At 55.5% G+C, this 22705-nt stretch overlaps 7 protein-coding genes across 7 annotated transcripts; 3 read left to right on the top strand and 4 right to left on the bottom strand.

The window, feature by feature from the left end:
• Nucleotides 1-21: 21 nt before the first annotated feature.
• Nucleotides 22-2642, top strand: CLUP02_15543 (acyltransferase; the record flags this gene model as incomplete). Its single annotated transcript, XM_049294467.1, has 3 exons — nt 22-179; nt 224-2126; nt 2181-2642. The coding sequence occupies 3 exons, from the start codon at nt 22-24 to the stop codon at nt 2640-2642; spliced, it is 2523 nt and encodes an 840-aa protein (XP_049151613.1).
• A 176-nt stretch (nt 2643-2818) lies between these two features.
• CLUP02_15542 (pantoate-beta-alanine ligase) lies at nt 2819-3973 on the bottom strand (the record flags this gene model as incomplete). Its single annotated transcript, XM_049294466.1, has 1 exon — nt 2819-3973. The coding sequence occupies one exon, from the start codon at nt 3971-3973 to the stop codon at nt 2819-2821; it is 1155 nt and encodes a 384-aa protein (XP_049151612.1).
• A 52-nt stretch (nt 3974-4025) lies between these two features.
• On the bottom strand, nt 4026-4511 carry CLUP02_15541 (uncharacterized protein; the record flags this gene model as incomplete). Its single annotated transcript, XM_049294465.1, has 1 exon — nt 4026-4511. The coding sequence occupies one exon, from the start codon at nt 4509-4511 to the stop codon at nt 4026-4028; it is 486 nt and encodes a 161-aa protein (XP_049151611.1).
• Nucleotides 4512-11840: 7329 nt separating this feature from the next.
• Nucleotides 11841-15002, top strand: CLUP02_15540 (uncharacterized protein; the record flags this gene model as incomplete). Its single annotated transcript, XM_049294464.1, has 6 exons — nt 11841-11886; nt 11989-12507; nt 12610-12660; nt 12808-12865; nt 13229-14305; nt 14372-15002. 6 exons carry the CDS (start codon nt 11841-11843, stop codon nt 15000-15002), a joined length of 2382 nt encoding a protein of 793 aa, XP_049151610.1.
• Nucleotides 15003-16104: 1102 nt separating this feature from the next.
• Nucleotides 16105-17090, bottom strand: CLUP02_15539 (haloacid dehalogenase-like hydrolase; the record flags this gene model as incomplete). Its single annotated transcript, XM_049294463.1, has 2 exons — nt 16105-17017; nt 17074-17090. The coding sequence occupies 2 exons, from the start codon at nt 17088-17090 to the stop codon at nt 16105-16107; spliced, it is 930 nt and encodes a 309-aa protein (XP_049151609.1).
• A 1015-nt stretch (nt 17091-18105) lies between these two features.
• CLUP02_15538 (uncharacterized protein) lies at nt 18106-19243 on the top strand (the record flags this gene model as incomplete). The annotated part of the gene is made up of 3 exons (XM_049294462.1): nt 18106-18213; nt 18435-19067; nt 19136-19243. The coding sequence occupies 3 exons, from the start codon at nt 18106-18108 to the stop codon at nt 19241-19243; spliced, it is 849 nt and encodes a 282-aa protein (XP_049151608.1).
• Nucleotides 19244-19670: 427 nt separating this feature from the next.
• Nucleotides 19671-22412, bottom strand: CLUP02_15537 (uncharacterized protein; the record flags this gene model as incomplete). Its single annotated transcript, XM_049294461.1, has 3 exons — nt 19671-19885; nt 19943-22136; nt 22227-22412. 3 exons carry the CDS (start codon nt 22410-22412, stop codon nt 19671-19673), a joined length of 2595 nt encoding a protein of 864 aa, XP_049151607.1.
• Between the last annotated feature and the right edge of the window lie 293 nt (nt 22413-22705).

Here is a 22705-nt window from a genome sequence, read left to right as displayed (position 1 = left end):
TTCTCGAATCCTCACCCAACAATGGCGAAGAACGACGACTCCGCGCCGGATCTGAAGATTCTCGGCGACCAAATCACCCTTCAACCTAGCGGCTATATCAAGCCCTCCCAGCCACGCGATGACGAAAAGGAAGAGGCTCTGATGAAGCACATGGCACGCTTTCGCCAGGAACCGTTACAGTATGTACCACCTGCGCGCCGGCCCGCCTGCCCACTGGATTCAGCCTCAACGTCGATCCAGGAACAAGGCTAATTTATTTTCTTCATACTAGATTCCTCCGCGAAGTCTCTCTTTATGTCTCCGGCACCGGCTGGCGAGCCTACGATAATGCTATCGGCCAACCCATCTTTTATTCCGGCTTTAGCGACAAGATGAAGGAAGCCGTGCTCTCGGCGCCCTTATTACAGTCACGCATCGCGGATCTCGCTGAAAAGCGTGTCGCTGTCGAGGAAAAAGAAGGGCTGTTGAATAAGCAAGACAAAGACTTTGCCATGAAGCGCGCACGCAGACGAGCTGTCATTGAGTCTGGTATCCAAGAGGTGGCTGACAAGATGACGGACGACATGATTTGCAAGTTTGAGAGCAAAACCTTCATCAGAAGCGCATACTATCTTGTCACCCAGTTGACGTTGCGGGCCTATAACCAAGGCATCCACGTCTCTAGCGAAGAGGTTCTGCGACTGAGAAAGGTTGCTGAAGAGGCCGAAAAGAAGAAGCAGAGCATCATATTCCTGCCCTGCCATCGATCGCACGTCGACTATGTTTCTCTCCAGCTTATCTGCTACCGCCTTGGTCTCGGCTTGCCCGTCGTCGTAGCTGGCGACAACCTGAACTTTCCTCTTGTAGGAAGCTTCTTGCAGCATGCCGGTGCCATGTGGATTCGGAGAGCGTTTGGCGATGACATTCTTTACACTACTCTCGTGCAAACGTATATCGACACGCTGCTGCAAGGTGGCTACAACTTTGAATGTTTCATCGAGGGTGGCCGCTCAAGGACAGGAAAGTTGTTGCCTCCCAAGTTTGGTATCCTTAGCTTCATTTTGGACAGTATTCTCTCAGGTCGCGTGGAGGACGCCATCATCTGCCCAGTGAGCACGCAGTACGACAAGGTCATTGAAACCGAGGGCTACGTTACCGAGCTGTTGGGCGTGCCCAAAAAGAAAGAGAACCTGGCGGACTTCCTTTCCGGGGGTTCTTCAGTCTTGTCTCTGAGACTTGGCCGAGTTGACGTCAGGTTCCACGAGCCCTGGAGCTTGCGCGGCTTCATCAACGAGCAGCTCACGAGACTGGAAAGATTACCGACCGGCCTCAATATGGACACAAAGAACCCCGAAAACACGGCTATCCGACAGAAGCTTCTTCGAATTCTAGGCTACAAGGTCTTATCGGACATCAATGATGTCTCTGTCGTCATGCCTACAGCCTTGATTGGCACTGTCCTGCTCACGCTGAGAGGCAGAGGTGTAGGCAAGACTGAACTTGAGCGACGCGTTCTGTGGCTCACCGACCGTGTGCGGGCAAAGGGTGGCAGAGTCGCTCACTTTGGAGCTGCGCCCCTCTCGGACATTATCGAACGCGGTCTCGATGTTCTGGGCAAGGAGCTGGTTGGCGTCGTGAAAGACCTTCCAGAGCCTACCTACTACGCTGTTGATCGCTTCCAGCTGTCCTTCTATCGCAACATGACTATTCATCTGTTCATTTCGGAGGCTATTGTCAGCGCCGCCATGTACATGAAGGTGAAGCAGGGTGGTGGCCCGGCCATGCAGGATATCTCCTTCCAAGAGCTGCAAGACCAGATTCAGTTCCTGTCATCACTGTTCCGTGGAGAGTTCATCTTCCCGAGTGAAGGTCTAGCTGCCAACTTGGAAAAGACGCTGCGAGACCTGGAGGCGGACAAGGTGCTGAAATTGCACCGGGATGATCAGGGCAAGGTGGTTGTGGTAGGTCTTTCAGATCACGAGAGAGCTGTCGGACGGGAGAACTACGACTTTTACTGCTTCCTTATTTGGCCGTTTATCGAGGCTAGTTGGCTTGCAGCTGTCTCGTTGATGGGCTTGTCGCCGCCTCTGGGCCAGAAGGATGACATCTGGATTGAGGTTGCAAAAGCCCAGGGCAGTGCACAAGTGGTAAGTGGACTACTATTAGTACTACATATGGTATATATGGCTAACACCCCCCAGCTCGGCAAGACACTCTACCACCAAGGCGATCTTAGCTACTTTGAGGCGGTCAACAAAGAGACGTTGAAGAACGCCTACCAACGATTTGAGGAAGAAGGTATCCTTCAGGTTGTCAAGTCAAAAGACCCCAAGGTTCCTCCACGTCTGCGTCTCGACCCAGAATGGCGCCCCTCTCGCGATCCGGAGACCGGCACCCTTAACGCCTCTGGTCGCCTGTGGGACTTTACCGAGAAGATCGCTTCCAGTCGTCGCGAGGGAAAGAATCGTCGTGATGGCGCTACTGTCAGTACTCGGGTGCTCCGTCTGACCGACTTGCTGGGAAGCAAACTATTTGATGCTGCCAGAAACATTGACGGCAAGGGAGTGTCGCCCCTGTTGAGTATCGAAGACGCGCGGCAGTTGAAGAAAAGCGTCAAGGAGCAAAGGAGGCGCAGATCTCTGGAGAACCGCGCGCACCTGTGAATGATGTATTACTGTAATCGTGTCAAGTCAAGCGTGATGATCTTACGATAGTATTTGTTAACTGCAAAGCATGGCATTCTTGGAGATTATAAGAAGTCTATATAGCATTATGCGGTAAAATAGTGATAGTACTTTGCCTTCAATTCTTATCCAAATACAGCCCACCAAGTCGCTCCTTACTGGGTATTAGGCTTGAGAATAATATTGTCAATGAGACGCACTGCAGGACCGTCATTATGACCAAGGTCCTCGCCGGGCTGCGGCTCCTCCACCGGCAGCATCTTCACAGCGCCGCTGAGAATACCGCCCTTTGTCGGCACAACAGTGTCTATCTCCTGCATGGTGTCCGGGTCCGCCAGCGAGATGTAGTCCACCTCAAACAGGACCCTATCCTTGGGCGCCAGCTTCGACTGCTCCGCCAGGACGTCAGTCGTAACCTGATTCGCGGCGCCAAGGATCGTCTCCCGGTCCAGCGCGCCGCCCTGCTGGTACTTTTCTTCCGCCGCTTTCAGCGCGCGGTTCAGCACCGTCGCGACCTTGCGTCTGCGCTCGCCGAGGTAGACGTTCCGCGAGCTCAGAGCCAGGCCGTCGTCCGCGCGCGTCGTCTCGCCGATGACGACGTCCATGGGGAGCATGAAGTCTTCTACCATGCGGCGGATGACGACGGTTTGTTGTACGTCCTTTTGGCCAAAGTATACGCGCTCCGGCTGGACAATGTTGAACAGCTTCATGCACACCGTCGCGACGCCCCTGAAGAAGGTCGGTCTGCTCGCGCCTTCCAAGACCTCGCCCACAGGCGTAATCGTCACGAAGCTGCCTTTGCTGCTGACCTCTTGCCCCGGGAACCCAGAGGGATACATCTCCCCCGTCGTCGGCGCAAACACGGCGCTCACGCGGCCGAGCATATCCCCGTCGCCGGCCAACTCGCGGTCCAGGTTCCGTAGGATCTCGCTGTCGCGCGCCCAGGTTACGGGATAGGACGCCAGGTCCTCCGCGATGCCGAACTGGGCCGGGTTGACGTAGATGGAGACGACGACGTGGTGGTTCTCGCGGGCGGCGGCGCGGATGAGGGAGAGGTGGCCCTCGTGGAGGGCGCCCATTGTCGGGACGAGGCCGACGGAGCGGTAGTTTAGGACGTGGGGGCGGCGCCAGTGGCGGAGGGCGGAGACGGTGCGGAGGACGCGGATTGGACTTGAGGGGAGGGTTTCGGGGCCGCGTGACGGGTGGGAGGAGGAGGAGCATGCTGTTCGAAGCTGTTGCTGGGTGAGGGCTGTAGCGGCGCCGGGATGGGTTGTGCTTGCGCCCGCGGCGCGGAGGGTGCGGGCGAGCATTTTGGGTGGTTTTAGATTGTGGTAAATGATGAGAAATGAGGGATGAATTGGATTAGGGAGGAAGAAAGGGGATCGCGGCCATTGTGGAGGCGCAATGGCTTTGTAGAGTCATCCAAAGCTGTGATGGTTTCTGCGGCGGATTTTTGGGGACGACAGGAGGTTTGGTGGAGATGGAGGCGGCGGTCTCGGTGTTATCGGTGAGCTCGGTGAGCGAAGGGGGAGCTTGGGGAGCTTGTGTGGGTCTCTGCACGTGATCGGATGACATAAGCGGTCTTGAGGACGTGTGTGGGCTGTATCCGTCGAGAACCTTGATGGTTTCCGTGTGGGAGTTTCCGGAAACATAGACCGAAGACCTCACCGATATGGGAGCCGACCTTAATCGAGGTGAAGCCTCGGTGTGTACCCGCGTCGGGGAATTCGCAGCGGATATCCACTGAATAACCTCTCCAAACTTCCCGCTGTCACGGCCCTCCTCCCTGGTCTCCCATGCTCTCACCCTCCCATTTCCCCATCCTCTCCTGTATCCCTTCTTTCCCATCTTTTTCATTATCAGCCGGCAATACCAAGGGTCGCACGAATGGTCCTTTGGTCAAAAGAAAGAAAACCAATCTGCAATGCTACACGAAGATAAATGGCCAGGTCAGTGCCTCGTACAACATGGCACCAGAGAACTCTCGTACAACACGAGCATGCGAGATACCCGTCGATCTTTTACTTCTTCGATTTTGGCTCGATTTTTCTCGGTCCCGCGATCTAATGCCCATGAAATCGGCGCTACTTTGGTTAGGTTATGTCGCCTCCCCTTCCAAGCCTCACCCTCACTTCCACTTTCACTTTCACTTTCGCTTTTACTCTCACTCCCATTTTCGATTTAACTTCCCATATTCCTTCTTCTTTCTCCAGATTTTTCGAAAGTGATCGAAAAACTTCGGCTCCGTAAACTTCCCTATTTCATTTCTCCAGGCCTTGATACCGATTTGTCAAATCTCCTGTTTCACGCCTGGAGACACTTTCTTGGCATCTCGGCTCAGATGTAGCAGATTCCTCTCTCTGCCTTGCGCCTTTGTTTTTCTCTCCCTCCCCCTCCCTCCCCATTCTGCAAAGAGGACTGCTATGCGCTAGCACCGGGTAACTTCAGACGAAAAAACAGACGCAGGAGATCGAGGCTCGGCTTGCTGCAGGTTGGGGCTGCGGCGGGTGGAGGGGGAGGGGAGCCCAATCTCCCGGCCGATTAAACCCTGAATGTCACACAACATCCGTGGACTCGATGATGATGGCGTAGAGCAAATGGCTGAAATGCTTGGTGATTTGCCAAGTCCACCGTCCATAACGTGAGCGTACGTGTACAGACAAGTTGCAGGAAGGCCAAGAGTGCCACAAAAGTGACAAGACGACTCGAGATGCAGCATCTGGGCTCATCTCCCACCCCCCGCCAGGGTGTTCCCGATCAGCCTGGGCGTCGGCTGGAGATGACGAATACAGAGTGACAGGAGTTGAAATATGAAAATCACCAAGAGACTTGGCGGGCTCTTTCTTTGTCACTGCAGTATCATTGTGTCAAGTAGTCGCAAAGGCCCCACGAACCCCCCCGCCCGGAGCCGGGACGTCCGTCACAGCTAACATAACCCTTGACAGTTACGGTAAGGTAGGACTGGGCGTTGGGAGCCTCTGCCCCAGGAATGCCTACCCGCGAAGGGGCAAGGCAAAAACTTCCCGAGAAGCTTATCCCTTCCCGCTTGAGAAATATGAGCCTCCCTGGTTTCTTGTTCCGGAACAGAGGGTTCCCTCCCCTTGGGCTGGTTAGCAACCTCCTTTGAGGTTGTGGGGGACCGGCGGCGGCGGCGGGATGCAAGGCGAGGCATGACGAAGGGGGAGGTATGGATACACTGCACTTTCATCGCAACAAAGTCCTGTTCAAGCTGGGGAGAGAATTGTGATCACGGATGGATGAGCAGAGTGGCACAAAGCTGGCTGCTGATGCTGCTGCTGTTCCTCCACATACTCGCTTTCCACGGCCGGAAAAGCAAAAGGCTACACAACCTTGTGTTCCCGAGCCGCTGAGTGAGTTCAAGATAATGTGGTGCTTGCATCGACCTTTCCAACAGCGCGCACCCGCATTCGCTTTCGAATCCTGTCATTGTTCCGACCCGGGCACTATCGGATGAAGGCTCGCTTCTGACTGCTTCTGCTACTGCTGTTGCTACAAATTTCACTCTGGAGCCAGAAACCTAGAATACATCATGCTGCATTTCTGGCAATTTTTCTGTGCCTTGCCCGCTCGGCTTACATTACGGACGGAAAACAAAGAACAAAAGGCTATCATGACCGTCACCCTATTCGGACAGGGCTTCTCTGGCGAATTTGTTTCACTTTGGTTCGTCTGGTGGGCAAGTTTCGTAACCCGCCGCTCGGGGTCGGGGAGGGGTGCGCTTGGCAGAATACAGCAACATTGATTCTCTTGGCATTTTATGTGCAAGCAGCAATCTTGGCTCTTGGACGGTAACGCAGTGCTCGGCAAACCGAACAGCCGGCGGGAGAAGGCGGGGAGAGAAGGGGGACTATGAGCGTCCCATGGCCCGGTGGTGACTTTGACAGAAAAGTCCCAGAGAGAAGGGCAGCGGCGAGAGGTCGGACGAAAATACTGCGAGGAGAGGGTCAAGACGCTTCGGAGCTTCGAGTTGACACACCTTAATTCTACGCTCTTGGGCTCTGGAGACGACCAAAAAACTCAGAAGGGCAACGAGACCCGATGGGAAAGGCAACCTAACTCTGAACTGTGCTCTGAATTGTGTTTATTCTGGGAGAGAGAGGGATGGCAGCCTGTAGTTGGGACACTTTGGGCGTGGCGTAAAGACCAAACGAAACATGGGCAAAAGCTTCCCCGAATGGCCCCCCCAAGGAACGAACCTTGCTTGCTTGAGCCTATATTCGCAACCACTGACACTGTTAAGGTGAGGTGGGCGAATACGGCTGTAGGGTTTCCATGCTATTGAGCAGACTGCATACACCGACAAACTGGGTTAATAACTGGGGAGGTGTCGCGAGACACTTTTCCCACTTCGGCTCTACTCGCCCCCTCCAACAACTGTGACATGAGCAACGACTCGCTTCATTCGGCTGATGCTTTTCAATCTCGCTCGGTCTTGCTAATTCTGTTCGACAACCCTGTTGAGGCTCTGGCTATAGTTACCAGCATGATAAGTCTGGTATACCATACGGCTTTCCTAGCCAATTACGTAGTTTTTCCATCGACTGTGGTCTTTCTGTTTTGGCGCGCGGCCGGCACCGCCTATGGGATCGACGTACCCGGGGCAAGGGAGAATTGAGGTTGCGCCGGGGCATGGCGATCAAACCGTCCCGAGCGGCCTGGAGCAAAACAACTCGGCCGGCGGCGGTGGGGAGAGAATGGAATGTTGGGGTGGTCCACTGAGTTACTGGAAGTGGACGGGCAGGCAGGCACCCTTGAAGGGAAGAGAGATAGAACATGAGATAATCGGGAGCATCTGGCATGATGGTGGACGTCAAAACAAACCTGGGCGAGAATACGACGTTCCGCGACTAACATACGCCAGCTGCTGGCGAAGGCCGCGAATCACCCTTCTCGAGTCCCCACACTCACTACGCAGCAATGGAAACAGAAACCGCAACAAGAAGCGGTGCTGGACCTCTAGGCTCTGCTGAGAATCAGGCGGAAGCATCATCAAGCGGATGCAACTGCAACTCGTCCCGTAAAACGATGCCAATCATGCCAGGGCCCAGGGGCTAAGAAGGTTATAGTTGCTATTGCGCGGCCCTGACGATGAATGATGACCATTACCTGTGGAGTGCGCGCGCGCCGAGAGAACTGTCATGGTCAAACAAGGGCTCATGATGGGTCAATAATTCCAAAAGAATCCACGGCCAAGCCCTCTTTTGCCTGGTTTGGCGGTTGGCCTTGAGGGACGATGATACAAAGACGCCATAATACTGCGTACGCACTGACGATGGCCACATTGGAATTTCTGGGCAGAGTTGCCAATGGATGGTCTCGGCATTCTGGGAAGCAAGAGAAGCCGAAGCAGTCCTGTAACAGTGACAGAGAAGCTCAAGAGAAACACGGACGGACGGGGGCCCTGTTCGAGCTCAGGAGTTATCCCTGAGCTCGAGAGAGAAAACCATTCGTCTTTCGCCGTCGGAGAATATTCGACTTCTCCAACGGGGAATTAGGATGACGAGGTTGCGAATGATTTGAGGATGGAAAAGAAGCGAGGAAACATCGAAAAGGAAGCATTTGGGACGGAACAACCTGTAGATGACAGGGTCCAAGTCACTTCACCATCAGGATTTAGGTAGGTACCGGAAAATGGTGTGGGAAGCTAGCTGGCTGTGCTCTTTGGCTGAGGCGCGCTGTTCCAGCCCTTCGACCATGATTCTAGCGGCACCTGGAACCCCGGAAAGGCGGATCTGCAACACCAGTCCCGCGCAAGGTACGGGCATGTGGGAGTGGGAAGTGCATGAGGGAGATGAGCGAGGATGATTGGGTGAAGGAGCCGTGTGCTGTGGCTGTGTGTGTGCGCTTCTGCTACATGGTCCGAGAGACGCGGGTCTCGGAACAAGGATCGCGAGTTGATCTGGTCCTGATCCTCGTCATTCCTCAGTAGCATCTACTGTGTGATGTCGACTGTGTAGGTTATGGATAACTTTGGCTGAGTGGTTGTCGCTTTGAGTGTGCAACATTGGTAAGTCTTGGAGAAACTGCATGGTCATTAGTATACGGGATAGGAGACAAGGAGCCGATCTTGCGCTAGATTTCTATCTCGTCTCTCGTCTTCTCGGCCCGGCATAGTCCCTCTCTTTCAGCTGGCCAGCAACTCGATCAGGAGTTTAGAACGGATAACCGGCGCTGAAAGGCGGATATCCCGAGCTCAGGCCAGGTTAGATGATGGAGCACGTCGGACCACGGCCTTGTTGCTTAAGAGAAGTCTCCTTTCTTTGACTCTTTCTCAGTAGATGTTTCTTCTCTGACAATCACTCGCACAACGACACACACACGACGTCAACACCTGCTCAATCCCAGCTCTCTATAGCCAACGTGATCGTCACTATCAAAACAGGTACGGACCTCTGAACCACAGACTTCCTGTGGCTGTCACCATCGGCAAACGCTTCTTCCATCTTAAAAAGTGGAACCAAGGGACCGCTCCAGTTTTAGAAGATCCCACACAGAAAGTGCTAAATCAAGCGAGAGGAGGGACGTTTTGTTACGTTGTGGAAGGTGTGCTGAGATCGAGACACGCCCGTGTGGTGCGTCCATCACACACGTCCTACGCGGCCGTGTCTCTCTCTCGCCCTCTCTTTTCCTCTTCCTCAACAGTCTGTTAGGTTGGTATTCTGCCCAGCTCACTTCTCTCCTCTCTGCATCTGGGGACACACCCACAGGTCATCCATCCTCGCTCGCACCGCCCTCCTTCGCCTCGAGTTGTCACTGTGTCGCTGAATCTCGCACTCTTTCAACTGTATCTTCTCCCCTTCTCTTACGGAGTGGGTGACATAATCATTTGCCGCTCTACCCGTATGTACCCCAGCTCTTTTTCTCCGACTCTTCTTAATGTCCTTTCTTTTAAGAGTGTTCTCTGATGAACACATAGAATATACAACTAACAGCAGGAATAGAGAGTAAAAAATGATAAGCAGGTAGTAAGTAAGTATTGTAACCCTTGAATGACCGGCATCCAATTTCTTCACCCGCTTGCCTTCCCAGGCTCTCATCCCTCCCTCCCATTCGTAAATCTTCAGTCTCAGCCTCCCCGCCTTTACGCCCACACTCTCATGTATGATGTATGTACCTGCCTCTCGGGCATGTGTAGGTGATTTGTTTTCTTGCTTCTCTACCTTTTCCACGCCCCCGTTCCAGTAAAGTCCGTACCTGATGTGAAAGGGAAAGAGAGGGGGAAGAGTTCTGGACTCACTCAATTCCGACGTCCATCCATTGTCCATCCATCGGTCACTGACCGACTCCCTTCTCTGCCCACTGTGACTGTGCCTGTATGTATCTGGCTCCCGGCCTGCCCACTCCCCGAGAACCGGCGTCACTCAATCTCTCTTCGGCTTCGACTACCCACTCTGTCTGCCCTACTACCTAAACATAGCATAGCCGGCCTGTCAACGCTCTTCTCCCCCAGCATCTCTATTCCTTTTTGCCCAAGATCCTTTTAACCCAAGACTTTCTGCCTTCCCACCCCTTCGACTTGACACTAGACGGAACAAATCTCAATACACAGCCAAGAGCCGTTGAGGTTTTGAGGCCAAGAAGGATCACACACGTAGTCTTGACCAAGACTTGTCCTCTACCACCAAGTTTGCGCCATCTGCGACAAATCAGCGTACTCGCGGCTTTTCGCGACGTTTCCTCATCCCAAGACTTTGTTGTCTTGGCTAGAACACTCCCTCACAACCATAACCCAGGGAGGGAACAAGACCCCCAAGGGCCATACCCCCCTGTCTCCTGGCTGGCTCCTGGAGTCCTGGCACCCCCGATCCCGACCTAAGGTCCCCTCTCAGTTGGGAAACCCATCCCGCTTGATCCCGCTCCTTTGCCGAGAGATTTCAACTCTCGACACTGCCTACCTTACCTGTCTCCATCCTCCGCCGCCCAGGTTCTCATGTCGTTGTCGTTCTTGTTCGCATTTCTTCGGCCTCGTTATCCTGCCCTCTGATGGGAATCATCTGCGACATTGCATCGCGATACAAGTCTTTCCTCCACCCTTGACTATCTTGAAGCAGATACACCCAAGGCCGGATAGGACCGGGGAGATCGCAGCATCGGAGACAAGACGACACCACACCGGCAAAAGAGGAACGAGAACTCTGTTGCACCCACTGCCCACTCGTCCAAGTGTCTCCAACACCCACGCACTGCCTACTCGGTACAGCGCCTCGCCCCAGACTGTCCACAGTCCGCCCACCCATCGCCCGGGATTCCTGCATATGTAAACGACCTAGCGGGCACGAGAACAGACCAAGTCTCACGCTTCCCTCCACCTGTACCGTCCACACACACTCGCTCGCACTCACTCACACACACTATCCACACCTTACCACACACCGTAAGGTATTACCCAACGTAACGCCCTGGCCTGAAAGAGACGGAGCACAGAGCACACACACAGCACACACATAGCACACACACTCACAGCACAGAGAGTGAGTGAGAGACAGGGAAAAGGGGACCACTCTTCACACTTCACCATCTTTTACGCTAGTCAAGTCAATCCCGTTCCATCCCAGGAGGCGACTAGCAGCTTGTGACTTTTACATCTCGACTTTTCACTCTCACAAACCGCACTCCATTCTCCGCTTTCTCTCTCACACACACACACACTACACACTCACAATTCAACTCGACGCTCAACTCACTCACCGACACACTCTCACCTCACACCTCACCCCCTTACCCGACGCCTTCAACGCTGCTGCATCGCGCGCACTGCATAGCCGACAACCCGTTCGACTCCGATCGTCGTCTTCGATCTCACCACCACCTACGACCAACAGCGCCCAGTACCGAGATAGCAAACTCGATAACCGCAGACTCCTCTCTCCCTTCCCCGCGATAGGCTGCCTCTTCCCAGCAGCCCCCCATTTTCGGCTCCGTACATTTGAGAGAACACTTTGAGAGAGAAGAGAGAGAGAGCCCCCTGCAGCTGCGCGCTCTCACTCACTCACTCACTCACTCACTCCAATCCCCGCCTACGCGCCTCCTTTCACTCTCATCGTGAGAGGGCCGATTAATCTCATCCAACGACCGCTCATCAGCGCATTTTCTCTCTCACGACACGAAACATCGACAACGACATCACCAACTTCCAACGACGTCAACCAACGTTTGATGCCCAAGACGACCTCCCAATCGCAACCCAATTCACCACAATCAGGTGTCCCGAGCAATCACTGAAAAGAAACAGGCCGCGCATCGTTTTCCTCCCCCCAACGTTCCCCATCCGTCTCTACTCGCCAGAGACGGATCTTTCGAGTAGCCCTGGAGGCATACGACGCCTCTGCAGGCGTCCTCGTGCCAGGCTTTGGCCTCGGTTCGGCGGTGCTGAATCCCTTTGAGCATCCGCCCCTCGACTTCGTCCACGATCCTTACCACCTAGTAGGGGGCGACAACGACGACGACGACGAGGACCAGGTCTCCTCCCTCTCCTTCGGCTTCTCCTCCGACTTTACGCCAGACTTTACCCTCGGTCCCGACGCCGACGCCGCCTCCAACTCGGAATCGGCATCTTCGTATCTCGGGAATCATCACCAACATCACCAGTCAAACTATCTCAACCAGCATCATCATCATCATCATCAACAGCACTACCAACACAGCGCCGCAGACACCATGAACTTGCCCAGCTCCCACATCCCGCCCCGCCGCAGCGCGAGCATCCACTCTCTCACCCCGTCGCGCGACCTGCTCGTCAAACCCAAATCCCCAGAGAAATCAGCCGCTGCCGCCGCCGCGACCGCCACCAAATCAAAACGAGTGCGGACGGGTTGTCTAACGTGTAGGGAACGGCATCTAAAATGTGACGAAGGGTTACCAGACTGTCTAAATTGTCGAAAAAGCAGTCGAGAATGCAAACGCGGCGTGAGGCTTAATTTTATAGACGTGCAGGTCAAGAAACCGCCGTACATGCCCCCCACTGTGGAGTGGTCAGGTGAGTTGCGAATGCCCTCATTTTCAACGACTGCCCATTTCCGTCGGCCACTCATTCTCTCTGTGCATCACTCATCTTTTCTTGAAGAAAGAGGACGAAAAAATGGTCACATAGAGTACTTGGACCTCCATGCTAACGAACCTACAGTCCAATTCCAAGATGAATCGAGGCTCATCGCCTCCGAGTATGTCGGAGGCCTCGGCCGGTACGCTCATCTTGATAAAAAGGCCGCCGTCGCCCCTCCGCCACGGCATCTAGGCCATCTAGAGCCGACCCTCCGGCACCAATCCCACCTCCTCCCACACGCAAGAGCAAGCGGCCCAGACGCCTCCGTCTCACCGAGAACTCACCTCCTCCATCACCCACCACCACCGCCGCCGCCCCCAGCGTACAGCCACCACCCGTACTATCGCGAACCCCCTCCCCCGCGAGCAGGAGTCGGAGGAGGACCCATCGAGTCATCATCATCATCATCATCAGCCTACCCGCGCCGCGAGAGCGAGTCCGCCTACCTCACGCCCCAAAACTCGGCTCACCCGGCGCAGGCGGCACCTCACCACCCCTACAGCCTCCACGAGCACTTCGCCTCGTACCGCGACACCGGCGCCGGCGGCATCCCCAACAGCCGCGCCCACGGCCACCACCGCGACAGCGACGCCTCGAGCGCGGCCTCCATCGTCCCGCAACCTACCGCCCCGCCACCAAGCTACCGTAGCAGCGCCGCCGCCGCCGGGAACCCCTTGGCCGTAGACGGCATGATGACCCCCCCACCAAGCGAAAAGGCCACCGCCGGCGAGAGGGAGTACCTCAACTCCCCCGAGGAGATTCTCTACATGCAAGTCTTTGTCGAAGAAGTCGGCGTCTGGATGGACTCGCTCGACAAGGAGAAACACTTCTCCCGCCTGATCCCCTACCACGCCCTCAAATCCCCCATGCTCCTCAACGCCTTCCTCGCCTGCGGCGTAAAGCACCTGACGCTCGTCAACCCGGCCTACGAGGACGACAAAGCCCTCTTCTACTACGACACCGCCACCACGCAGCTCCTCCGCAGCCTGCAGAACCCGGACCGCAACACGGGCGAGTGCGCCACCACGGCCGTCGTCCTCAACGTCTACGAAATCATGTCCGAGAAGCCCGCCCAGCGCATGAACCACATCGCCGGCGCCCGCGCCCTCATCCGCGAGTGTAAGTGGGACGCCCGGTCCTCCGGCATCGGCGCCGCGTGCTTCTGGCTCAACATCGGCATGGAGGTGCTCTCGTGCCTGGCCTTCAACTGGCAGACGTCGTGGGATCCTGATCAGTGGGGTCTGGATATGAATTTCACCAACGAGGGATGCGGTCCGGCTGGATCGGCAGCGGCGGCGGCAGCATCGAGGTCCGGTGATGGCTTCGGACAGGAGGAGGTCTGGGTCCATCGGATCCTGTACATTGTGGCCAAGATTGCAAACTTCCGCGCCACGATCCCGCGGTTCCAGGAGCCGAGCCCGCACGACGAGCAGATCCGCCTGGGTAACCGACTCCAGCAGTGGCAGGATCTCAAGAAGCTTTGCGACAAGTGGAACAATACCTGCCCGAGGACGATGCACCCGTTCGGATACCTCTACCCATCGCAGACGAACTCCAAATCCGCCTTTCCCAACGTCTGGTAAGTCTCCCTCACTCCTCTTCTTCCCCTCCCCCAAACTTGTCTTCGTATCTAACAACCCCAAAGGCTCATCAAACGCGCCGCCATTATCGGCCGCCTCTTCTACCACACAGCCCAATGCCTCCTCGCCCAAACGAACCCAATGGAACCAGGCCGCGCCTCGGAAGAAATGCGCGCCCTCCAGCTCCACCACGCCCACCAAGTCTGCGGCATCGTAGCCCACACAAAAGACCGCGGCGTCGCCTCCGTCGCGATCCGCTCCCTCGCCATCGCCTCCGCCGTCCTCACCGACCCGCGCGAGCAGGAAGAGGTCCTCGAGATCCTCGACAAGATCCACGCCGAGAGCGGCTGGCGCCTGGGCAGCATCCACGGCGAGCTCAAGAGGGCGTGGGGGTGGCCCTCGCCCGCGCCGTCGCACGCTTCTCTCGGTGGTCCGGCTGGTGGTGCCGGTGCTCCTGGGGACCACCGAGGTTCCGTGGGGAGTTATGGCGGTGGGAGACCGGGCCCGCCGGGGAACCCGCCTGCCATGGCGACGTCGAGCGCGCCGTCGGCGTCGAGCGCTGCTGCTTCGGCGCCGATGAAGGCTCTCGTGAACCCGCTCTCGTACGCCGACTTTAGTTTGCCGAATGCCCCCTACAAAGACTGGTGGAAGCCGCCGAATCGCCATGATTCGTACAGCTACCAGGGTTTCCCATGATGACCTTTTCTTTTCTACTCTTCTTTCTTCCAAGTTGGCTTGTCTTTTTCTTCCTTTTCTTATTTTACTATTTTGTTCCAACTCGTTCCCTCCTAGTAACGAAACCGTAAGAGAGGGAAAGGACGGATTCATATATATAATATTCTTCAAGAAAACAGGAGGCGGATATTTGCTCTTCAGACGTTTCAACATCGTGGATTACCGAAAACCCAAAAGAGGGCTGGCACTGGTTTGCTAACCCACTCTACCTTACGATTACGACTCCCTTTATCCTCTTTTCTCCTTTATTTGGAACTTCTTCTCTTCTACTGCATCATCTTTTTCATGCAAAGGCTACAATTGGGAGAGGAGGGCACCGCGGCTTTACAGGACGGCCGGCAAAGCATTGCGTCAGATAGGACGGGTCCCCGCCCCTGGTTCAGAACCACCATGGGGATATATTTGGAGAGAATCGCAAATGGACAATGGGATATGTGGGCGTTCCGGCACTTCACACGGAGACAAAGGGGGGAAAGATGGTTGTTATGCTGAGATGCGCTCCAGCACTTTGAAGAGGCTCCAATGGTTGGGAGACCCCAGAATGCTCTGCAAAGGGCACCGATACCATGAGATATTTACTATTATTCTGTCTTGGGCACACACTTTTGCTCCTTTGTTTGCTCTTCTTACAGCTCATCATACACAAAGTACTCTAGGGTTAAGGAACTGTCTTTGATCGTTGTCTGCATTATCTGGTATCTTGTTTTATTCGAATGGGAAAGGGGATATTGGGGTTCTGTCTAACGCGGGAGGGAATCTATCGCAATGCCAATGCTCAAAAAGCAAATGTTAAGCGCTCAGTGTCTTGACACCAAGAACTTTCTATGGAAAAAAAGTTGATTTTCCTTCCCTTTCCAGACTCATCTTCTAATGACGTGCCCAAAATCTATCGACCCATTCGTTCAATCGTCGTGAAATCCGTTTGTCCCATCTATCGCCGTTTCTTCGTAAAAATTGAGCAACAAAGAGAAAAGAAGGCAAGAAAACTCAAAGTCTGCGGGGTTAAGCTAGGAATTATGCCAAGCCACGTTCCAAAAGTTTCTTGCTTGCTGAAGGCAGTGCACTAAGCAGAGCCGTTGGTGTTGGTGACGACGCTGCCGCTGACGTTCTCCTTCATGAAGGGCTCGTTGTCAACCTCAATGGAAGGGATGGTCATGCCAAACTTCTCGTAGGGGAAGTTCTCGAGAGTGGGCAGGTACTCGGCCCAGCCGTCGTCAATCTCACCGACCTGGTGCATGTCGACCTGGCCGGCCTCGCCAGTGCGGCCAGCGAGGACCTCCTTCTCGCGGCCGGCGTACTCCTTGAGGAGCATCTTGTGAGGGCACCAGATGACACGCATGCCGGCGCGGCGACCAGCCTCAACACCGGGAACAGAGTCCTCGAAGACGAGGCACTCCTCGGGGGTGATGGGCTTCTCGCCCTCGGGCAGAGACTCGTTGATGGTCTTGAGGGCCAGAAGGAAGATGTCGGGGTTGGGCTTGCCGCGGCCGGGAGCAATGCGGGTGTCGTCACCCAGGACACGGCGCTGGGAGGGGAAGACGGAGAAGAGCTCAGTCAGGTGGTCAGACTTGAGCTTGAAGTTCGCCTCGTGGGAGGAGGTAGCCAGGGCAATGTGAACGCGCTGAGCAGTCTTGCCGTCAGCAGTGGCGGGCTTGTGGTCGAAGTAGCGGGTGCGACCGAGGTTCTGAAGGAGCTGGGGGATGCCGGGGAGAGGCTTGGTGGAGGGGAAGATCTGGCGCTGGAGAGCGGACAGCTTCTGGTGGTACTCCTCATGGGTAATAGGGAGCTGAGCCCACTCGTGGAAGATGCGAGTGGCGTCAGGACCAGGGCGGCCCTGAAGCTTGGCCTTGATGTTCCAGGGAAGGAGAGGGCGGCCGTACTGCTCGAGGACGATGTTAATGCAGGCGGTGTAGAGGTCTTCGGTGTCGAGGAGGAGGCCGTCCATGTCGAACAGGCAGGCCCGGACGGGAGGGAAGCTATGTCAAGATCAGTCAATTGGTTCGTTGAGGCTGAAGGAGGAGAGAAGACTTACTCGGTGCGAGGAGCCATTGCGACGGTAGGCAAGTTGCAGAGGCGATGTGATGAATGTCAAGTGCGAAGGTAAGAGAGAGGAAGAGGGGGTAGCAATTGAGTATCTTCGAGACAATTGTCGAAGGAGCAATGGTAGAAGGAGGAGTGGTTGAGGGTGGAAGAGGTCTGAAGAAAAGGAAGAATCTCCAGTTGGGGGTATCACGAGGAAAGTTTGTGGAGGTGAAGGAAAAGGCGGAGGATTTTTTTGCAGCAGCCAAAATAGGCCTTTTGATCCTTTCTCGGAAGGACCTGAGTCAACAAAGTGAATTTGAGGGACGGAAGGAACAATGGACAGGAAGCCAAAGGTCAAACGGGCAGGGGCGTTCAGGAACAACGGCGGGGTGAAAACGGAAGCGGAAGGCACCGATGGAGGGGTCGCTCAGCTCTTTCCCGAATAAAATGGCGACCAGATGGGGAAGTGGGGTCCCAAGTATCCCCGTACACTGTACCTATACTTTCTGTGCCGTCTTGACACTGTACTCTGTACACCGCAGCAAAAGCAACCAACAAGTACTCGAGTCACTGTACCTAATACGAAGGGTTTCGACTCCTTATGGGATACTTAGAGCAACGGAAGACATTTGAGTCGAGTTTTGTCTTCGCTGTCTTTTCTTCGAATATCGACAGCCTTAATTGTACTGTCACTCACCTCGGATTCAGGAATAAGTATCTTCTCATAATAGGTACAGTTCAGGCGACGGCGCATACTGTACGCCCTCATGGTGAATCGATTGGATCCCAGCGAGGCCAGCCGCTAAGAGACCCCTAAAGCGCTGTATCCGCCAGGTGCCTTTAGCGAATCGGGTCAGCAAAATGTGGCTTCCACCGCCGAAAACATGTGAACAGCCTCAACGTCCCACCCCACCAAATCCACGTGGGGACGAGACACCTCAGTGACGACATCCCTGGGGCTGCCTTGCCTGCACTTTTGACTCAGCTTGACATCTACTCTCAACGTCAAAGGAGTCTACAACAACTCACTGCTGCCTTCAAGATGGCGTCCAAGCAGACAGAGAAGGAGCCTCAGGGTAAGGGCAAGAACACGTCGGTCAAGGATGAGCCTGAAGAGGTCCAGGAGAAGTTCTCTCCTGAAGAGGAGGCGGTAAGGCAAACCGTTCCCTTGCGCTCATTCTATTCATTTCAACCTTCTCGAGTTACAAGCTTTTTAGGTATTCAAATGAGATCACATGAAGCCATGGCTGGCAAGTGCCGAATCCCTCAATCTCATACCACCCCTACGATGAGCTCAACACTCACCTCAATGACCATGAAAAAGCTACTCCAACCTCGATCTCAATCCCTCACATCTAACACAACCCGCAGTCCCTCCTATCCGAATCCAACACCCACAAAACCGAAGCAAACGCCCTCTTCACATCCTCCCAATACACCTCCGCCATCGCAAAATACGACGAGGCCGTCTCCGTCTGCCCAAACTACCTAGACTACGACCTCGCCGTCCTCCGCTCCAACATCTCCGCCTGCCACCTCAAACTCTCCCAGTGGAAAGACGCAATCTCCTCCGCCTCCGCCGCGCTCGACTCCCTAGACCGCATCGACAAGGAATCCGCCCTCGAGCAGGAACGCCGCGAGAAGCGCAAGGCCGAAGAGGAAGAGGGCGTGGACGAGGAGATTGTCAGCTCGGGCGCCAGCGTCGCCGCCCCCGCGCCCGTCACCTCCGCGGAAGACGAAGAGGAGGTCGCGCGTAGGAAGAGGGCGGACGATGTCCTGCGTATTCGAGCGAAAGCTCTCATGCGGAGGGCGAGGGCGCGGAGCGAGGAGGGCGGGTGGCAGAACCTCGCGGGCGCGGAGGAGGATTACAAGGCGCTGGCTAAGATGGGGAACCTCGCGGCCGCGGATCGCAAGATCGTGCAGACGCAGTTGAGGGCGTTGCCGCCGAGGACCAAGGCTGCGCAGGAGGCGGAGACGGCGGAGATGTGGGGGAAGCTCAAGGATGTGAGTTCTGAACGTGAAATTCGAGAGATTGCTGTGAAAGTGTTGCGCTTGCTAACGTGTGAATGTAGCTGGGCAATGGCATTTTGAAGCCGTTTGGACTGAGTACGGATAACTTCCAGATGGTCAAGGATGAGAAGACGGGAGGGTATTCGATGAACTTCAACCAGGGTCAATGAGCATAGGCGCAGACTACCACAGTTCGTCGGTTTATCTATAAAGAAACAGCATCGTTTCGCGTTGGCATGGGAGAAGCGATGGCATCATAGAAACACAGGAAGCTCATAATCATAGCTCATTTAGGCGAATAACCTAATTTCTCGTTCATGTTGCTTTGGGAAAGATGATTGATTATCCTGGGAAAGTTCGCAAAGGGCTGAATTGCTCAACTCTGCAAATATGTCTGTCAAAAGCATATCGTTCATCTTCTAATACAATAACAGTAAGCACAAGCCAAAGTGGCCCTTGTTGGTATTAATGCATTAATTCACGTTATTCATAGGGTTGTTTTCCCAAAGTCCTCCATTATCCCTCTCTTCCTCGCTCCTTCCTTCATTTGACACTTCGTCCGTAATATACCAAAACAATGACCGTCTCCCTGGTCCATTAGGTGTAGATACTCTCGGTAATCTGGTTCACCTGGAGCCCCTTCTCCGCCATCTCTGCGTCCCGCAAAAAGTCGAGCGGGAACCAGACGAGGTGGCCCTTGATCTGGTCAATCTTTTGCCGCGCGTCCGCCGCCGGCATGAACTGGTCGAAAATGTGGCCCGCCTTGACGCCCTTTGGCGGCAGGTATCTGTCGTAGTCGTCAAAGGTTTTGACTAAAGGGAATGTTAGCTCTGATTCAACACTGCACAATGTGAGAGGGGAAAACCTACTGTGGTCATCAGGATCGGCGTGGAACAGGTGACGGTACAGATCCGTGTTCCGCGTAGCGTTGCCCGTCCACATCTCCCACAGCTCGTCGTTCATCGGATCCTCGACAAACTTCCACGTCTCGTCGCGGTCCCACGGGTCGTTCTCCGCGTGGCCCGGCGGACGCGCGTTGGGGTCCTGCGACCCGTCCAGGTCCTGCGCGGGCAGAAGACCAAGATGCTCGCGCCACAGGTACCGGCGCAGCGACGTCGCGTGCCACCCGGCCTCGTAGGGCTTGCCGTCCATGGTGCTCGGCACGCGCTTCGTGTCCTCCATGACGATGCTGAGCTCGCTGTCGTGGTATCCCAGCTGGCTGCGGTCGTTGAGGTTGCTGGAGCCGCAGACGACGATGCGGTCGTCGACGATGAGCAGCTTGGAGTGGATGTAGAGCTCCTCCTGGATCCAGTTGCGGATCTCCGTCTCCGGGTCCTCGTCCTCCCACGGCTCGTCCTCGATGGAGCCGGAGTTGGCCATGGCGTGCTGCGCAACCGAGGTCTTGTTGTTGAGCTGCGCGTCGCCGAGGCTGGCTTCGAAGCGCTGCTTGGCGTCGATGGCATTTTGGGCTTCCGTGGTCTTGCCGCCGCCGACTTGTTCGGCCTTGGCGCCCATGTGCTCGTCGCGCTCCTTCTCGGTGGGGTCGTTGATGCCGTGGATTCCCGTGCCCATGACCTCTTCGGCTTGCGCGCGCTGCACCTCGGCGTACTTGACGCCCGTGTCCTTTTCTCTCTTCTCGACGGCGGATGTGCGGTTGAGACGGTCGTATGACCGCAGGTTGAAGAAGAAGATGTGGTTTCTGGGGTCGATGCCCTCCTTCTTGACCTGCTCGAAGATGGAGTGCTCGCCGCGGCAGATTGACTTGTACTGGTAGTCCATGATGGCACGGGTACCCGTGGCCGCATCGTCTCTGAGATCGCCGGCGAAACCGGGAATGGCGGGGATGAGGACGATGACGCGGAACTTGCGGCCTTCCTTGCCAGCCCTCACGACGGCATCGACAATGGCTCGGCCGATTCGGTTGTGGATCGGTGCCTGCTGGTCGCCGGTGGCAGTGATGAAGAACTGGTTCTCAATGTAGACAAAGTGCTCGGCCTTGCTAATGATCTCACAGTAGGCGTTCTGGATCGAGTGATCGGTCAGGATACCGCTAGACCAGTCGGCACTGGACCGCACGATCTGAGCGTGCATGGATCCCTTGTTCTCCAGGTTCGACAGGCTCTTCTCGTCCAGAGGGTGGGTGAGGTACTCTCCCACAGGATGCTTAGGCCGTTGGACTCCCACAAGATCCTCGTCTTCGGCCAGACGGCCGCGCAGCTGGATCCAGTCGAATCGGTCGTCGCGCTTGTACTTGTCGCGCTTCACAAAGTTCCAGCGCAGGACAAAGTGCTCGGCAATGTCGTAGACGCAGGGGCCGACGACACCCATGGATACGTCGTGCCAAGGCATGCGCCCGTACTCGGCCTTGCTCAACTCGTTTTGCTTCCAGTCCTGGACGTTTTGGAAATCCATGATTCTGTTGTTGTTGAAGTCCTGTCCGGGCCAGACCTCGTTGTGTACGCCCTCGGGATGCGCGTCGGCGAGAGGGTGGGTGTGGCTATCCCAGCGACCGAAGCACAGATCGAGACCTCCGATGAAGGCCATGGCATAGTCAATGACGATAAACTTCTCATGATGGGCCCAGTAGAATGTCATATCGGCGCCGTTGGAGAGGACATTGTGATCGGGATGGCGCATAATTTTGATGTTGCCGTAGCCAGGCGAGCCCTCGGGGCACAAAGCTTGCAGGGCATGCTTTGTGTGGGCAGAATTGCAAGTCAGGGCGGCCTCGACTTCACGGTAGACAATGATGTGAATCTGGACGCCGGCCTCGGCGCGGCGCTTCAGGACCTGGTCCAATCTCCATTCCTTGTTGTGGTGAGGGGGACGGCGCAGGAAGAGCTCAGGGGACAACCACCAGTCGCAAATGTAAATGGTCTCCTTTGCGGCCTCGAGAGCTTCGGAGACGGCCCAGAAGTAGTCGCGGCCGTCGACGTACCACTTGATCAGGTTGCCGTCGCGCTCCGGGAAGAAGGACTTGAAGCGGTGCTCCTCTCCAATCTTTGTCCGCTTGTCATCGGTGGCCTTTTCATGCTCCTCGTCGTGGCGGTGGTTGGTGTTGAACTGGAGCGCGTGTCAGTTGTGCTGGTCGCTCCAGGCGGCTAGCTTTCCCAGGTGGAATGAGCTTCCATGGGGAGGAGAAGATGGTCTTACAAGGTTGGCAAGCTTGCCAATCTGGTGTTTCTTATGCACAAGATGGATTTTTGCGTCATGGAGATGAGTTCCCTCTAGCTTGTCCTCCAGCTCGCGGAATGGCTTCTTCAACTTATCCATGAAACCGCCGCCGCTCCCGCTTTCTTCCTTCTTGTGGCCATGGTCGCTTGTGGTCATGAGCCCCATGATTACGGTTTGTTGCCCTGGGCGCTGAACGGAGGGTATGTTCGAATGGAAGAATTGCGCAAGCTCTGAATGTTGGTTTCTCTAGATCATGAAGTGGTGGAGAACTGAACGGATAGTTGGAGTTGAAGTTAATGGGTGTGGCTGGTGTGGAGGGGTATCATAGGATGCGCGGGGTACACTGAATGGCGGGGTGAACAAGTTGAAGCATTCCAGCCCAAGTATGCAGCACTCGGATGGGGAAAGGCCAGTGGAAAGTGTTTAAGCTTCGTGTAGCTTGGGCTTGTAGGTGTGGG

The sequence above is a fragment of the Colletotrichum lupini genome, chromosome 8, assembly GCF_023278565.1.
Source record: "Colletotrichum lupini chromosome 8, complete sequence".
Classification (NCBI taxonomy): domain Eukaryota; kingdom Fungi; phylum Ascomycota; class Sordariomycetes; order Glomerellales; family Glomerellaceae; genus Colletotrichum; species Colletotrichum lupini.
This window is presented reverse-complemented; position numbering and strand designations above follow the sequence as displayed.